We start from the raw sequence: 18,893 nt of genomic DNA, 5'->3' as shown, positions 1-18,893 counted from the left end.
GAATCAACAAGTGGGACACAATTATGAAGTGGAACGAAATTTATTGGATATTACAAACTTTTTTAACAAATAAAAAACTGAAAAATTGGCCGTGCAAAATTATTCAGACCCTTTACTTTCCACAGAGGAATTATGGAGCTCTGCCAGAGTGACCATCGGGTTCTTGGTCACCTCCCTGACCAAGGTCCTTCTCCCCTGATTACTCAGTTTGGCTGGGCAGCCAGCTCTAGGAAGAATCTTGGTGGTTCCAAACTTCTTCCATTTAAGAATGATGGAGGCCACTGTGTTCTTGGGGACCTTCACTGCTGCAGAAATGTTTTAGTACCCTTCCCCAGATCTGTGCCTCGACACAATCCTGTTTAGGAGCTCTACGGACAATTCCATCAACCTCATGGCTTGCTTTTTGCTGTGGTACCTTATATAGACAGGTGTGCCTTTCCAAATCATGTCCAATCAATTGAATTTATCACAGGTGGACTCCAATCATGTTGTAGACGCATCTCAAGGATGTTTTTTTATTTTGAATAAATTTGCTCAAATTTCTAAAAACCTGTTTTTGCATTGTCATTATGGGGTATTGTGTGTAGATTGAAGAGGACTTTTTTTTATTTAATCAATTTTAGAACAAGGCTGTAACGTATCAAAATATGGAAAAAGTTAAGGGGTCTGGATACTTTCCAAATGCACTGTACTTGTGAATAAAGATTATTCTGATTCTACTCTACAACCACATGTTTTTCACAGTTATTCTCTATTTAGCTATGGTTGCTACACTCAAGTACAGCAGATCAGTTGTTGAGTAACAACTGTATGACAGCCCAGCACACAGTTACAGTGGTTACTATGTTGTTACAGTCGTTGTTGATTGGAAAGACATGCGTACATAGGCTGTGTGTGTGTGTGTGTGTGTGTGTGTGTGTGTGTGTGTGTGTGTGTGTGTGTGTGTGTGTGTGTGTGTGTGTGTGTGTGTGTGTGTGTGTGTGTGTGATGTGTGTGAACCCATGTACATTGTGTGTGTGTGTGTGTGTGTGTGTGTGTGTGTGTGTGTGTGTGTGTGTGTGTGTTGTCCACTCACATCGATCATGTTCCTCCAGCCGTCGGTCTTGCCGCTGAGCAGGGGTTCATTGTGGGCTAGGCCTGCGTTGTTGATACACACATCCACCCCCTGGTGCAGTGTCTTGATGGCAGAGAACATGGACAGGATATCCTCCTCACAGGACAGGTCACACTTATAGGGGATCAGCGTGCCGCTGTAGCCCGCACTCTGGCACTCAGCTGCCAGCTTCTACAAACATCACACAAATAGGGATAAGACTTTGATCACAAATCAGGTAAACACGTGATGTGAGAATTTAACTTCTCTAGGCTTGGGGCGCTATTTTCACGTCCGGATGAAAAGTGTGCCCAAAGTAAACTGCCTGCTACTCAGGCCCAGAAGCAAGGATATGCATATAATTGGTAGATTTGGATAGACAAAACTCTAACGTTTCTAAAACTGTTTGAATAATGTCTGTGAGTATAACAGAACTGATTTGGCAGGTGAAACCCCGAGCACAATCCATCCAGCTCTCTAATGTTTTGATGCGCGCGACGTGGAATGCGCTTTCTTTATTTTCCTCCGTTATTGAACACAGTTTATCCCGTCTTAAATTTTATCGATTATTTACGTTAAAAAATACCTAAAGTTGTATTAGGAAAGTTGTTTTGAAATGTTTGGATCAAGATTACAGGTAACTCTAAGATATTTTGTAGTCATGTTGCGCGAGTTGGAACCGGTGATTTTTTTTAATCAAACGTGCCAAATAAATGGACATTTTGGAGACATAACGACAGAATTAATCGAACAAAAAGGACCATTTGTGATGTTTATGGGACATATTGGAATGCCAACAGAAGAAGTTCTTCAAAGGTAAGGCATGAATTAAATCGTTATTTCTGACTTTTGTGTCGTGCCTGGCGGGATGAAATATGATTGTCTGTGTTTGTTTGATGGGGTGCTATCCTCAGATAATAGCATGGTTTGCTTTCGCCGTAAAGCCTTTTTGAAATCTGACACGGTGGCTAGATTAACAAGAAGTTCAGCTTTTTAATTAAAAAAATTGAATTTGGTGCTCTGCCATTTCACCGGATGTTGTCAAATCAATCCCGTTAACGGGATTTGAGCCATAAGAAGTTAAGAAACTACAGACTATAACATGTGTTGGACTTTCTAGATTGACAATTTCAGCAAATAAAATGATTAGTAATAGGCCTAATGAATTTGGTCTGTCACACTGGTTTGAGCTGTAATAAGGGAGACATGAGAAAACGAAGAAAAAAAACCCACCCCAAACAAATTAGCACCCTACCCATTCACACATACTCTGGGCCGAAAGGAACCACAACCATACAATCAATCCTGATATATTCCATAAAAGGAAGATAGGAGTGCTGCTGCTGACCCAGGCAATTACAAATTCTCTAGTCTTGTCTGAAGTCTATCAACAAAGAACACTTGAATTTTTCGATTATAGAAAGACCATAACATCTGCAATCTTGTTGTTAACAAATTATTGGTATTATACCAGTTTCATTTAGGGACACATGTCTGTTTAGACTCAGTGTCTGGCTAAAGGAAATAAGCAATATGTTAATGACCCTTTTTAACCATGATGATCCTTATAAAACTAAAGTGACCCTTATGAACCTTACTCCTCCACTAAACATGGAGCTATGGAGAGCCACAGTCCCTGTGGTATTTAGGTATTATTTGCCCAACCAGGTCAGCCTCAATGCAGGCCTCTAGGATGTAGGGTCTGTCTGTCTGATGCGACTGGACATAGATCCCCCTACCGGGCACAGAGCCACCCATCACATGATGTCCCTGTCTGGACTGCTCTCAGTATAGAACGATAGGGGAGGGATGAGGGAAGAGTGTGTGTGTGTGTCTAGGGAGGGGGGGGGGGGGGGGGGTAGTGGCAGGCAGGAAGCCGCAGTAGTGGCAGGCAGGAATGATGCCAAGGACTGCATGGCATTCTCAGCCTCTTCCTCTCTCTCTTTTCGAGCCAAAGTGCTGTGACATTTGGGACGAGAGCACTCAGTCTCATGAGGACAGGGCAGGGATGGAGCAACGTGGGGACAAGCATGTACACACACTAATATTCTATATAGCCTAGAGCAGGGATCATCAACTAGATTCAGCCGTGGGCCGATTTTCTTTCTGGAGTGGATGGTCAGTGGACCGGAATATAATTACAAATAATTTGTAGAATGCAAATTGACCGCAAGAAGCCCAGACAGATATATTTGACTAAAACATAATAATTTCAAACCTTGCTTACATTTGTATACGATCACATATACAGTATCTCTATTATGCATGGGAATACCTTGGAACAGATTTCCAAAATTAAAATCACCTGGAGCTGATTTGCTGGTGTTTTTACAGTCTTATGTCCAACAATAAATTAATAAAATACTAAATTTTTTTGCTCTGAAAACTTGGGTGGGGGAAATAAAAGCGGCCCATGGGCCGCTAGTTGGGGAACCCTGGCCTAGAGAGCCAAAGACTGGGAAGCAGTGATTACAGATAAGGCATTATCTCAACACAGAACCCAGGATTTAAAAGGTTTTTGTAAGCTTTGAATAGAACATTAAATAATTTCTCTAGTTTTACAAAGACATGTCACAACAGAGTTAATGAGTTATGAGGGTGCAAGTGTATCCCCTAGGATTTTTACAGTAGCGGTGGCCTTAGCTAGCTAGTGGGCTAACGTCACCTAGCAACCTCTGAGCTAAACCCCTATTCGGTTTGTCTGGAATAACACAAGCGGTGTTTCTTCACCCCATCATTGAAGCAACCATTTTACATTCCCCTGTAAAAGTTAAAACTAGCCATGCATTTCTATCTCAAGTTACTTGGTTTACACACCAAGTCAGCAATTGTTATTTCACACGCTCACTTGGCTAGCTAGCTATCGTCACTCAGGTAGTGATAGCGAGCTAATTAGCTAGCATCCCTGTACGCACTACTTTCACAAAACGTGTCATGGGGAGAAGAGAAAAAAAGTATGTTTTAAAGCTAATTTCCTGCAATTATACACATTTTGCCATGGCTTTTGCCGTGTTCTTAAGCGATCTGAGTGACTCAAACATAAAATTAATGGTGGTTGGCCACATATTTGGGGAATTTTAGATTCTCCCTGACTGTCTAGTTTTTATTTCGGTGATTGTTAGTTCTCAAAGATGATCTTATTGAAAAATACCAGTGGTGTAAAGTTCTTAAGTAAAAATACTTTAAACTACTTCATAAGTAGTTTTTGGGGGTATCTGTAGTTTATTTATATTTTTGACTACTTTTACTTTACTACATTCCTGAAGATAATTTACTTTTTACTCCATACATTTTCAATGCTTAGCAGGACAGAAACATGGTCCAATTCAAGAGAAAATCCCTGGTCATTGCTACTGCCTAATATCTAGCAGACTCACGAAACACGAATGCTTCATTTCATTTCAAATCAAATTTATTTGTCACACACACATGGTTAGCAGGTGTTAATGCAAGTGTAGCGAAATGCTTGTGCTTCTAGTTCCGACCATGCAGTAATATCTAACAAGTAATATAACCTAACAATTTCACAACAACTACCTTATACACAAGTGTAAAGGAATGAATACGAATATGTACATAAAAATATGAGTGATGGCCGAATGGCATAGGCAAGATGCAGTAGATGGTATAGAGTACAGTATATACATATGAGATGAGCAATGCAGGGTATGAAAACATATGAAGTGACATTGTTTAAAGTGGCTAGTGATACATTACATCAAGATGGCAAGATGCAGTAGATGGTATAGCGTACAGTATATACATATGAGATGAGCAATGTAGGGTATGAGAACATTATATAAAGTGGCATTGTTTAAAGTGGCTAGTGATACATTTAATTACACCAGATGGCAAGATGCAGTAGATGGTAAAGCGTACAGTATATACATTAGAGATGAGTAATGTAGGGTAAGTAAACATATAAAGTGGCTAGTGATAAGTTGATTACATCAATTTTACCATTATTAAAGTGGGTGGAGTTGAGTCAGTATGTTGGCAGCAGCCACTCAATGTTAGTGATGGCTGTTTAACAGTCTGATGGCCTTGAGATTGAAAAACAGCTTCTGTCTCTCGGTCCCCGCTTTGATGCACCTGTACTGACCTCGCCTTCTGGATGATAGCGGAGTGAACAGGCAGTGGCTCGGTTGTTGTCCTTGATGATATTTTTGGCCTTCCTGTGACATCGGGTGGTGTAGGTGTCATGGAGGGCAGGTAGTTTGCACCCGGTGATGCGTTGTGCAGACCTCACTACCCTCTGGAGAGCCTTCCGGTTATGGGCGGAGCAGCTGCCGTACCAGGCGGTGATACAGCTCGACAGGATGCTCTCGATTGTGCATCTGTAAAAGTTTGTGAGTGTGTTTGGTGACAAGCCAAATTTCTTCAGCCTCCTGAGGTTGAAGAGGCGCTGCTGTGCCTTCTTCACCACGCTGTCTGTGTGGGTGGACCATTTCAGTTTGTCCGTGATGTGTACTCCGAGGAACTTAAAACTCTCCACCCTCTCCACTACTGTCCCATCAATGTAGATAGGGGGCTGCTCCCTCTGCTGTTTCCTGAAGTCCACGATCATCTCCTTTGTTTTGTTGACATTGAGTGTGAGGTTATTTTCCTGACACCACTCTCCGTTGTTGGTAATCAAGCGTACCACTGTAGTGTCGTCTGCAAACTTGATGATTGAGTTGGAGGCGTGCATGGCCACGCAGTCATGGGTGAACAGGGAGTACAGTAGAGGGCTGAGAACGAACCCTTGTGGGGACCCAGTGTTGAGGATCAGCGGGGTGGAGATGTTACCTACCCTCACCACCTGGGGGCGGCCTGTCAGGAAGTCCAGGACCCAGTTGCACAGGGCGGGGTCGAGACCCAGGGTCTCGAGCTTAATGACGAGTTTGGAGGGTACTATGGTGTTAAATGCTGAGCTGTATCGATGAACAACATTCTTACATAGGTATTCCTCTTGTCCAGATGGGTTAGGGCAGTGTGCAGTGTGATGGCGATTGCGTCGTCTGTGGACCTATTGTGGCGGTAAGCAAATTGGAGTGGGTCTAGGGTGTCAGGTAGGGTGGAGGTGATATGGTCCTTGACTAGTCTCTCAAAGCACTTCATGATGACGGAAGTGAGTGCTACAGGGCGGTAGTCATTTAGCTCAGTTACCTTAGCTTTCTTGGGAACAGGAACAATGGTGGCCCTCTTGAAGCATGTGGGGACAGCAGACTGGGTTAAGGATTGATTGAATATGTCTGTAAACACACCAGCCAGCTGGTCTGCGCATGCTCTGAGGACGCGGCCGGGGATGCCGTCTGGGCCGGCAGCCTTGCCAGGGTTAACACGTTTAAATGTTTTACTCACGTTGGCTACAGTGAAGGAGAGCCCGCAGGTTTTGGTAGCGGGCCGTGTCAGTGGCACTGTATTGTCCTCAAAGCAAGCAAAAAAGTTGTTCAGTCTGTCTGGGAGCAAGGCATCGTGATCCGCGACGGGGCTGGTTTTTCTTTTGTAGTCCGTGATTGACTGTAGACCCTGCCACGTACCTCTCGTGTCTGAGCCGTTGAATTGCGACTCCACTTTGTCTCTATACTGACGCTTAGCTTGTTTGATTGCCTTGCGGAGGGAATAGCTACACTGTTTGTATTCGGTCATGTTTCCGGTCACCTTGCCCTGATTAAAAGTATTGGTTCACGCGTTCAGTTTTGCGCGAATGCTGCCATCAATCCACGGTTTCTGGTTGGGGAATGTTTTAATAGACGCTGTGGGTACAACATCACCGATGCACTTGTTAATGAACTCGCACACCGAATCAGCGTATTCGTCAATGTTGTTGTTCGACGCAATGCGGAACATATCCCAGTCCACGTGATTGAAGCAATCTTGAAGCGTGGAATCCGATTGGTCGGACCAGCGTTGAACAGACCTGAGGGCGGGAGCTTCCTGTTTTAGTTTCTGTCTATAGGCTGGGAGCAACAAAATGGAGTCGTGGTCAGCTTTTCCGAAGGGAGGGCGGGGGAGGGCCTTATATGCGTCGTGGAAGTTAGAATAACAATGATCCAGGGTTTTGCTACCCCTGGTAGCACAATCGATCTGCTGATAGAATTTGGGGAGCCTTGTTTTCAGATTAGCCTTGTTAAAATCCCCGGCTACAATAAATGCAGCCTCAGGATATGTGGTTTCCAGTTTACATAGAGTCCAATGAAGTTGTTTGAGGGCCGTCGATGTGTCTGCTTGGGGGGGGATATACACGACTGTGATTATGATCGAAGAGTATTCTCTTGGTAGATAATGCGGTCGACATTTGATAGTGAGGAATTCTAAGTCAGGTGAACAAAAGGACTTGAGTTCTTGTATATTTTTATGATCACACCACATCTCGTTAATCATAAGGCTCTTCTTACCAGAGAGATGCTTGTTTCTGTCGGCGCGATGCGTGAAGAAACCAGGTGGCTATACCGACTCAGATAGCGTGTCTCGAGTGAGCCATGTTTCCGTGAAACAAAGAACGTTACAGTCTCGGATGTCTCTCTGGAATGCTACCCTTGCTCGGATTTCGTCTACCTTGTTGTCAAGAGACTGGACATTGGCGAGTAGTATGATCGGGAGCGGTGCGCGATGTGCCCATCTACGGAGCCTGACCAGAAGACCGCTCCGTCTGCCCCTTCTTCTACGGCGTCGTTGTTTTGGGTCGCCGGCTGGGATCCGATCCATTGTCCTGGGTGGTAGGCCAAACAGAGGATCCGCTTCGGGAAAGTCGTATTCCTGGTCGTAATGTTGGTGAGTTGACGTTGCTCTTATATCCAATAGTTCCTCCCGACTGTATGTAATAAAACCTAAGATTACCTGGGGTAACAATGTAAGAAATAATACATAAAAAAACAAAATAATGCATAGTTTCCTAGGAACGCGAAGCGAGGCGGCCATCTCTGTCGGCGCCGGAAGTTTAATGTCTGAGTGTTGTAAATGATGTCTGAGTGTTGGAGCATGCTCCTGGCTATCTGTAAATTAAAAAAAAGAAAATTGTGCTATCTGGTTGGCTTAATATAAGGAATTTGAAAGGATTTATACTATTACGTTCGATACTTAAGTATATTTTAGCAATTGCATTTACTTTTGATAATTAAGTATATTTTAAACCAAATACTTTTAGACTTTTACTCAAGTATTATTTTACTGGGTGACTTTCACTTGAGTCATTTTCTATGAAGGTATCTTTACTTAAGTATGACAATTGGATAGTTTTTCCACCATTGAAAAATACATATTTTATATCTGGTTTTAGTCGTTTAAGTTTACACTGAAAACTAGGGGTGTAACCCTACAGGTATTCGCGGGGACCTCGGTTCAGTCCGCACTGTGAACCCGAATGAATACAGAAAACAAATATTGAACAAAAATAAAAAAAAAACACTAGGCCTATAAGATATACCTGTGCCTTTTTAGGAAATATGAGCAAACTTTTTTTCAGGCTAATCGTTAAACAATTAGACTAAATGCACGTTGTAATCAAAATGTAAATCTTAATTGCCGTATTTCAAGCTGTCCTTTTGTGAGGCGCAACGTTAACGATTTCTCTACGGTGGCGAGTGGTGGGGGAACATGTATAGTTTCCAGTAGATTACAACGGCAATGGACAGAGAAAGTATGTGGACACTTGACACTGCTCAACAAGAATAGCCTATGCAGCTGCCAACACATCAAACTTGTTGACACATTTACGCTGACGTCACTCCAGTATTCCTACTACCGGAGCATGAGAGAAACACACATACACACACAAAAAAAACTTTATCGCCCCTCTGCATTCAAGCAGCCCTTCGCAGCTGATCCTGACCCGGCCAAAGAAATTACAAGAGCGATAGGTATGTTTATAGCCGTGGATATGCGCCCATTCTCAATGGTTGAGAAGAATAGGGGTTTTAGCACCTGGTGAAAGTTCTTGAGCCACATTACGAATTTTGCCTGCTCGCACCCATTTTAGCAAACAGGTAGTACCCGCTCTAGTCAATGAATTGGCCAATGCACCCTGTGTTGAGCTTACTACAGATGGATGGACCTCCAGGGCTACAGAGAGCTACTTAACAGTGACAGCCTTGGAAACGAGAAATACCGTGCTACAGACATGCCCCCTTTTATGAGTGCACATATTTTTCTCAAGATAAGAAGACCTTATAGCATAGGCCTAAATAATGTCTGAACCATGTTTACATATTGATTTCACACGCATATTGCACTTTATTTGAGTCTTCTTCTAGAGTAATCATGTGTTTTCATTTAACAAAATGTGTTGGAAATTCTTGATTGTGCTCTCATCAGGCATTATATGGAATCAGTGTATACACTATATTTTCTTAAAGGTGCGATATGCAAATTTCCAACCAGCCATTTCCTGGTTGCATTTCAGTTTGTGACAAAACAAGCAGTGTAGAGAATCATTGTACCATCTAAACCCTTGAAATATTTTCAATAACCCAAAATATTGTATTTTCAGCTGGTTTACAAAACTGAAAGTTAAAGACGCAAAAATTAAACTTAAAAACGCGAAGAATATAAATAAACTCCGCAAAAAAAGAAACGTCCCTTTTTCAGGACCCTGTCTTTCAAAGATACATTTGTAAAAATCCACAGATCTTCATTGTAAAGGGTTTAAACACTGTTTTCCATGCTTGTTCAATGAACCATAAACAATTAATGAACATGCACCTGTGGAACGGTCGTTAAGACACTAACAGCTTACAGACGTAGGCAATTAAGGTCAGTCACAGTTATGAAAACTCCTGACTCTGAAAAACACCAAAAGAAAGATGCCCAGGGTCCCTGCTCATCTGCGTGAACGTGCCTTAGGCATGCTGCAAGGAGACATGAGGACTGCAGATGTGGCCAGGGCAATAAATTGCAATGTCGTACTGTGAGACACCTAAGACAGCGCTACAGGGAGACAGGATGGACAGCTGATCGTTCTTGCAGTGGCAGACCACGTGTAACAACACCTGCACAGGATCGGTACATCCGAACATCACACCTGCGGGACAGGTACAGGATGGCAACAACAACTGCCCGAGTTACACCAGGAACGCACAATCCCTCCATCAGTGCTCAGACTGTCCGCAATAAGCTGGACTGAGGGCTTGTAGGCCTGTTGTAAGGCAGGTCCTCAGCAGACATCACCGGCAACAACGTCACCTATGGGCACAAACCCACCGTCGCTGGACCAGACAGGACTGGCAAAAAGGGCTCTTCACTGACGAGTCGCGGTTTTGTCTCACCAGGGGTGATGGTCAGATTCGCGTTTATCGTCGAAGGAATGAGCGTTACACCGAGGCCTGTACTCTGGAGCGGGATTGATTTGGAGGTGGAGGGTCCGTCATGGTCTGGGGCGGTGTGTCACAGCATCATCGGACTGAGCTTGTTGTCATTGCAGGCAATCTGAACGCTGTGCGTTACAGGGAAGACATCCTCCTCCCTCATGTGGTACCCTTCCTGCAGGCTCAACCTGAAATGACCCTCCAGCATGACAATAACACCAGTCATACTGCTCGTTCTGTGCGTAATATCCTGCAAGACATGAATGTCAGTGTTCTGCCATGGCCAGCAAAGAGCCCGGATACTCTCTCCTCTTCCATCCTATCATCTCTTCCCTCTGCTCAAACCTTCTCCAACCTATCTCCTGATTCTGCCTCCTCAACCCTCCTCTCCTCCCTTTCTGCATCCTTTGATTTTCTCTGTCCCCTATCCTCCAGGCCGGCTCGGTCCTCCCCTCCTGCTCCGTGGCTCGACGACTCACTACGAGCTCACAGAACAGGGCTCCGGGCAACCGAGCGGAAATGGAGGAAAACTCGCCTCCCTGCGGACCTGGCTTCCTTTCACTCCCTCCTCTCTACATTCTCCTCTTCTGTCTCTGCTGCTAAAGCCACTTTCTACCACTCTAAATTCCAAGCATCTGCCTCTAACCCTAGGAAGCTCTTTGCTACCTTCTCCTCCCTCCTGAATCCTCCTCCCCCTCCCCCCCCCTCCTCCCTCTCTGCGGATGACTTCGTCAACCATTTTGAAAAGAAGGTTGACGATATCCGATCCTCGTTTGCTAAGTCAAACGACATCGCTGGTCCTGCTCACACTGCCCTACCCTGTGCTTTGACCTCTTTCTCCCCTCTCTCTCCAGATGAAATCTCGCGTCTTGTGACGGCCGGCCGCCCAACAACCTGCCCACTTGACCCTATCCCCTCCTCTCTTCTCCAGACCATTTCCGGAGACCTTCTCCCCTTCCTCACCTCGCTCATCAACTCATCCTTGACCGCTGGCTACGTCCCTTCCGTCTTCAAGAGAGCGAGAGTTGCACCCCTTCTGAAAAAACCTACACTCGATCCCTCCGATGTCAACAACTACAGAACAGTATCCCTTCTTTCTTTTCTCTCCAAAACTCTTGAACGTGCTGTCCTTGGCCAGCTCTCCTGCTATCTCTCTCAGAATGACCTTCTTGATCCTAATCAGTCAGGTTTCAAGACTGGGCATTCAACTGAGACTGCTCTTCTCTGTGTCACGGAGGCTCTCCGCACTGCTAAAGCTAACTCTCTCTCCTCTGCTCTCATCCTTCTAGACCTTTCTGCTGCCTTTGATACTGTGAACCATCAGATCCTCCTCTCCACCCTCTCCGAGTTGGGCATCTCCGGCGCGGCCCACGCTTGGATTGCGTCCTACCTGACAGGTCGCTCCTACCAGGTGGCGTGGCGAGAATCTGTCTCCGCACCATGCGCTCTCACCACTGGTGTCCCCCAGGGCTCTGTTCTAGGCCCTCTCCTATTCTCGCTATACACCAAGTCACTTGGCTCTGTCATATCCTCACATGGTCTCTCCTATCATTGCTATGCAGACGACACACAATTAATCTTCTCCTTTCCCCCTTCTGATAACCAGGCGGCGAATCGCATCTCTGCATGTCTGTCAGACATATCAGTGTGGATGACGGATCACCAGCTCAAGCTGAACCTCGGCAAGACGGAGCTGCTCTTCCTCCCGGGGAAGGACTGCCCGTTCCATGATCTCGCCATCACGGTTGACAACTCCCTTGTCCCCTCCTCCCAGAGTGCTAAGAACCTTGGCGTGATCCTGGACAACACCCTGTCGTTCTCCACTAACATCAAGGCGGTGACCCGATCCTGTAGGTTCATGCTCTACAACATTCGCAGAGTACGACCCTGCCTCACACAGGAAGCGGCGCAGGTCCTAATCCAGGCACTTGTCATCTCCCGTCTGGATTACTGCAACTCGCTGTTGGCTGGGCTCCCTGCCTGTGCCATTAAACCCCTACAACTCATCCAGAACGCCGCAGCCCATCTGGTGTTCAACCTTCCCAAGTTCTCTCACGTCACCCCGCTCCTCCGCTCTCTCCACTGGCTTCCAGTTGAAGCTCGCATCCGCTACAAGACCATGGTGATTGCCTACGGAGCTGTGAAGGGAACGGCACCTCCATACCTTCAGGCTCTGATCAGGCCCTACACCCAAACAAGGGCACTGCGTTCATCCACCTCTGGCCTGCTGGCCCCCCTACCTCTGAGGAAGCACAGTTCCCGCTCAGCCCAGTCAAAACTGTTCGCTGCTCTGGCACCCCAATGGTGGAACATGCTCCCTCACGACGCCAGGACAGCGGAGTCAATCACCACCTTCCGGAGACACCTGAAACCCCACCTCTTTAAGGAATACCTAGGATAGGATAAAGTAATCCTTCTAACCCCCCCCCCCCCTTAAAAGATTTAGATGCACTATTGTAAAGTGGTTGTTCCACTGGATATCATAAGGTGAATGCACCAATTTGTAAGTCGCTCTGGATAAGAGCGTCTGCTAAATGACTTAAATGTAAAATGTAAATGTAAATCTCAATTCCATTGAGCACGTCTGGGACCTGTTGGATCGGTGGGTGAGGGCTAGGGCTATTCCCCCCCAGAAATGTCCGGGAACTTGCAGGTGCCTTGGTGGAAGAGTGGGGTAACATCTCACAGCAAGAACTGGCAAATCTGGTGCAGTCCATGAGGAGGAGATGCACTGCAGTACTTAATGCAGCTGGTGGTCACACCAGAAACTGACTGTTACTTTTGATTTTGACCCCCCTTTGTTCAGGGACACATTATTCCATTTATGTTAGTCACATGTCTGTGGAACTTGTTCAGTGTATGTCTCAGTTGTTGAATCTTGTTATGTTCATACAAATATTAACACATGTTAAGTTTGCTGACAATAAACGCAGTTGACAGTGAGAGGTTTCTTTTTTTGCTGAGTTTAGTGCACAGATCTATCGCTTCTTAGACTTACTTTCAATGAAAATGACAGATCTAACACACATTTCTACACTGAACAAAAACAAATACAACAATTTCACATATTTTACTGAGTTACAGTTCATGTAAGGAAATCAGTCAATTAAAATAAATAAATTAGGCCCTAATCTATGGATTTCACATGACTGGGAATACAGATATGCATCGGTTGGTCACAGATACCTAAACATTTTTTTAAAAAGTAGGGGCGTGGATCAGAAAACCAGTCAGTATCTGGTGCGACCACCATTTGGCTCATGTAGCGCTACATCTCCTTCACATAGAGTTGATCAGGCTGTTGATTGTGGCCTGTGGAATGTTGTCTCGCGTCTCTTCAATGACTGAGCAAAGTTGCTTGATACTGGCAGGAACTGGAACACGCTGTCGTACACGTTGATCCAGAGCATCCCAAACATGCTCGAAATCGTTGACATGTCTGGTGAGTATGCAGGCCATGGAAGAACTGGGACCTTTTCAGATTCCAGGAATAGTGTACAGATCCTTGCGACATGGGGCCGTGCATTATCATGCTGAAACATGAGGTGAAGGCGGTGGTTGAATGGCACGACAACGGGCCTCAGGATCTCATCCCGGTATCTTTGTGCATTCAAATTGCCATCGATAAAATGCAATTGTGTTCATTGTCAGTAGTTTATGCCTGCACATACCATAACCCCACCGCCACCATGGGGCACTCTGTTCACAATATTGACATCAGCAAACCGCTCGCCCACACAATACCATCTGCCCGGTACAGTTGAAATCGGGATTCATCAGTGAAGAGTACACTTCTCCATCGTGCCAGTGGCCATCAAAGGTGAGCATTTGCTCACTGAAGTCAGTTACAATGCCTAACTGGTCAAGACCCTGGTGAGGACGACGAGCACGCAGATGAGCTTCCCTGAGACAGTTTCTGACAGTTTGTGCAGAAATTCTTTGCTGTTCAGCTGTTCGGCTGGCTGGTCTCAGACGATACCGCAGGTAAAGAAGCCGGTTGTGGATGTCCTAGGCTGGCGTGGTTACCTGTGGTCTGCGGTTGAGGCTGTTTGGACGTACTGCCAAATTCTCTAAAACAATGTTGGAGGTGGCTTATGGTGGAGAAATGAACATTCAATTATCTGGCAACAGCTCTGGTGGACATTCCTGAAGTCAGCATGCCAATTGCACAATCCCTCAAACTTGAGACATTTGTGGCATTGTGTTGTGTGACAAAACTGCACATTTTATAGCAGCCTTTTATTGTCCCCAGCACAAGGTTTACCTGTGTAATTATCATGCTATTTAATCAGCTTATTGATATGCCACACCTATCAAGTGGATGGATTATCTTGGCAAAGGAGAGATTTGTGCACAACATTTGAGAGAAATAAGCTTTTTGTGCGTGTGGTACATTTCTGGGATGTTCTTTTTCAGCTCATGAAACATACATGTTGCATTTATATTTTTGTTCAGTATATGTGAATTTGGTCAGATCGCCCAGAAAGTGACACATTGCATCTTTAAATAAAAAAAAACATTTTCTTCAGTAACTGTTGGCGTTTCAATTTTCCCGCTGTGCCAAAACCAAAAAATTACCCCAAAACTGTAATACGTACCAAACCATGGGTTTGGTGAACTGTTACACCCCTACTGAAAACGTTTTGCCATACCAATTACATTTAAAAAAATTATGAAATCATATTTTTTTGGAGTGCCAGCAACGATTGAAACGCTGCTGCTAAATTAATATGTGGGAAACACTGGGGTGAACTGAATTCCAATTCAATGGCACAAATACAAGCAATAAAATAAACTGTGAATCATAGCCTCAGCATCCTAACAGGGGCTCCCCTCTTTACCCTGCCCTGATCCCCCACCCCTAAGAAGTTATTTTGTGTGTGTACCTGGGCTGCCTGGCATGGACACCAACTCTTACGGAGGGAGAAGCCCAGTGGGCGAGGGTAGTGTGGATGAGGAAGAGGATGAGGGATGATTGCCAAAAGGAGCAGTGAACTGAAGCACAGCCTTGGCCAGGAGAAAAGAGGGGTGATGTGAATGAGCAGAGCAGCGGTAGACGGGATGTGATCAGGGGCTAGGGACAGGAAGTCTCACACAGTGTGTAGTGTGTGTGCGTGCTTGCAGGCACTTTGTTTTACAGGCCTGTGTGTAATACCCACACATTGGGCACTGCTGCAGCACTGGGGCATTCTGTGCTAAGGATGCAATGTGACACACATGTATGCACACCATTGTCCCTTCACACACATCCATCCATGATAACCCCCACACAACATAGAAAATCAGGAGTAATGGACACAAGGCCATTTGAATGATACTATGTAGATATAAAAATAGAAATTAAATTCCTGATTTACCTGAGGTCATGATAGGACATCTGTAAACAAATTATACACAAATGTCTGTCTGTGACTGTGTCACTCAACACAAACCCTCTCAGTGGAGTGAGCCGGCAGTACACTGTGGGCAAAATCATTCACAGCGATTTGTGTCTGCCTTCCCTCTGGGCAGGTGAGCAGAGCAACTCAATCCCTTCATGACACAGATACACAAAATTACATAATCAACACCATCTCCCTCTAGGGGGCCACATCTATTCTCCTAACAAAGTTGGGCATAGCAGGCTGATCATTAATTTTCAGGGCAGTGTGTGGGTTGGTTATTCTATCCTTGTGGGGATCTAAAAAAATAAAAATAAAAATAATAATAATAATAATAAAAAAGATGAAAATAAAATAGAACAAAAATAATAATAATAAAAAAAGACAAAAAAAAGAAAAAGAAACCCGTCAAAGTCCCCACAAGGATAGTAAAACAAGAATAATTCTCCCTCGTGGGGACATTTCCCACACCCCATGAGGACAAAGGCTATTTTAAGCTTTGGGGTTAGGGTTACAGTTAAAATTAGGGTACGGTAAGGGTTTAGGAGTTAGATTTAGGGCTAGGGCTAGAGTTTATTGGTTAAGGAAAAAAATTGAAATTAATTTTAGGTCCACACGAGGATAGAAGAGCATAACGTCGTTGTGTGTGATTATGACTTCACCTCCATGTACTCCATGATATTAAAACAGTAGGAGGGAAGGAGGGAAGAACATCATCCTAGTTATGCTTCAGTGTTGTAGATACAGGCTGCATTGCTAAAAACACTAGATGGGGCAAATAGAGTAGGACTACAGGTCAGTTTCATAAAGCACGTAGCACACACACTACACAAACACTAGGGTTGTCAAGATAACAGAATTATTACTACAATATCGATACCAGGTTTAGTATCACAATACTCAATACCATCACGATACTCAATACTAAAACGATACCACAGCAAAAAAAGAAGGCGTATTAGCCAAAGTCACAGAATGGCACTTGATCTTTTGAGTTGAATATCATTTTTTTTTTTTATATGTATGCATTAATGAATCAATAATACAATGAAATTACATAATGGTAATCATTCATTTGAATGGTATATCTCTAGTCTATTGATAAACTGGGTAAATTAAGATGTAGCCTAGGCCTATTCACAATAAAGGTGAATGCATATTCAATAGGAGTGTGGATGCATTAAGTTATTGAGCTTGTTTTGCCTGATTTCATGGGTTTCCCTTCCATTTGGGACTTATTTTGTTGTACTGATCAACAACAATTACATAGTATAAGCAATCTCGTCTTTTATAAAAGTGTGCACTGTCTCTAAGACCCATGAAATCATTCTCACACACACAGTTTGATGCTTGAGCAAAGATGATCTTGACTGAATGTATAACTTTTTTCCTAACAATCAATTTTGAAATAAGCAATATTTTACGTTATGGTTTGCATATTATCAAACAAGGTACTAGAATAGTGAACTGATGTTAGCTTCAGCTGTAAGAAAGTTAGCCTACAAAGCTGTGAGCTACCAGTATCTCATTGAATTGTAAAGTGTTCTAGCCTGTAAATGGACATTGTTTTGCAAATAGTTTCAACATTTCTACATTCTGTGTTGCATGATTCAAGTGTGTTAACTTCTGTGCAGCATAAATGGTGATGCAGCTCAGACTCCCTGTGAGTGCAGTGGTTCCTCGGGACAGGCTAAAGCTATCGATGAGTAAGTGGAGAAGGCACGGCGCTCTCGCGCTATAAGGGGCTCTATCGGCTATGCTGATAGACAGACTTGATCCTCTCAATCAGCAGATGACATAACACATTTGACAGAAGTACCGAAAGTAACAAAAATTCCAGTAACATTGAGAGATTACTGCTTTTTGAGGTTATAATCAAATAACACGGTTTTCGATTTTGATGAAAAAAAAATACATTAAATGCATTATGAATAATGACAGTAAAATGATTTTAGAGCTTTTAAATGGAAATTTCAAAATGCAAAAACAGTGAACATTAAATTGCCAAAATATTTAAAATATTCCATTGTCAACATTGGTTAGACATCAATAGAAAAATGTGAAATTACTATGAAATAATACAATATTTCAGTTGTGTATATTACTTTGTTTTTATTTGATGAATGTTATTTTGAATTCCTGCAGTAGCAGCCAAACAACATTAGCTCTGTGCTACCCATACTGTAGGCTACAAGTCTTTAGTCATTCTATTTTGATAGGCTAGACTGCTAAGCATGCTGCAGAGCTGTCTGACAAAATAATTTGACTAGTTCTTCAAAGTAGATAAGGCACGCTTTCAAGAACTGTCTCTATCCCTCTCTCTCATCATTGTGTTGTGTACATTTCTCTATGTGGTCTGTGTGTATCTAACCTAACATAGCAGGCGTAAAACAGACTGGAATATGTTCATTGATTCATCCGATAACATTGACAAGTTTACCACATCAGTCACCGGCATCGTTAATAAGTGCATCGACGAGTCTTCCCCACAGTGACCGTACGTACATACCCCAACTAGAAGCCATTGATTACAGTTAACAGCCGCACTGAGCCAAAGGCTAGAGCTGCCGCTTCAAAGAGGGGGACACTTATAAGAAATCCTGATATGACCTCAGACGAGCCATCAAACAAGTGTGGTGCCGGACTTCCGGTGTTGCAATTTAGAAAATGGCTGTCTAGTTTTTCATTCAGCACATCGGTTGGGTATTTCCCCCCTAAATTAAAGTATTTACTCTTAGCATTATAATTTCTTACACAAAATGGAAAAATAGGGAAAGGTCGTGGAGCTACAACAATAGCCCGTAACAAGACAGCAGAAATATAATCGTAGACGAAACAGAGATGGCTAATGCTAGGGCAAATAAGTTAGCAGCAGCAAAATAACCCTAATTTTGTGAGGTGATAAACGAGGAATTGCGCGAGGCGCTCACAGGCTTACGAGACGAACTTTGAGAAGATGTACGAAAATAGTTCAAGAAGGACATTAACCAAAGAGGCGCTGGAAGATGGCGGCGAGTGTAGACGAGATTTCAGCTTGCTCCGAGTAACCTTAACTTTTATCCCTCTCAAACTTACTTAAATGTAACGGAACTTGGCTTATAGTAAACACAATAGAGAACAACACTTAGTTGACCG

General features: G+C 43.8%; 2 protein-coding genes across 2 annotated transcripts in view; one reads left to right on the top strand and one right to left on the bottom strand.

Annotated features, from left to right (window-relative positions):
• The window catches only part of si:ch211-283g2.1 (sodium- and chloride-dependent GABA transporter ine), a 38,572-nt gene extending 37,845 nt beyond the window's left edge, over window positions 1-727 (top strand). Inside the window, exon 13 of the mRNA XM_082960349.1 lies at window positions 126-727. Coding sequence (XP_082816475.1) covers window positions 126-152 — 27 coding nt within the window. The 3' untranslated portion in view covers window positions 153-727. The remainder of the gene's footprint in view (window positions 1-125) is intronic.
• LOC106567994 (dehydrogenase/reductase SDR family member 11) overlaps window positions 1-18,893 on the bottom strand; it is a 55,232-nt gene that overhangs the window by 8,760 nt on the left and 27,579 nt on the right. The window contains exon 2 of the mRNA XM_014137961.3: window positions 1,076-1,285. Coding sequence (XP_013993436.1) covers window positions 1,076-1,285 — 210 coding nt within the window. The remainder of the gene's footprint in view (window positions 1-1,075; window positions 1,286-18,893) is intronic.

This window comes from Salmo salar, chromosome 13 (assembly GCF_965601325.2).
Source record: "Salmo salar chromosome 13, fSalSal1, whole genome shotgun sequence".
Taxonomy (NCBI): domain Eukaryota; kingdom Metazoa; phylum Chordata; class Actinopteri; order Salmoniformes; family Salmonidae; genus Salmo; species Salmo salar.
Note: the sequence above shows the minus strand (reverse complement) of the source record. Positions and strands in the feature narration are given on the sequence as shown.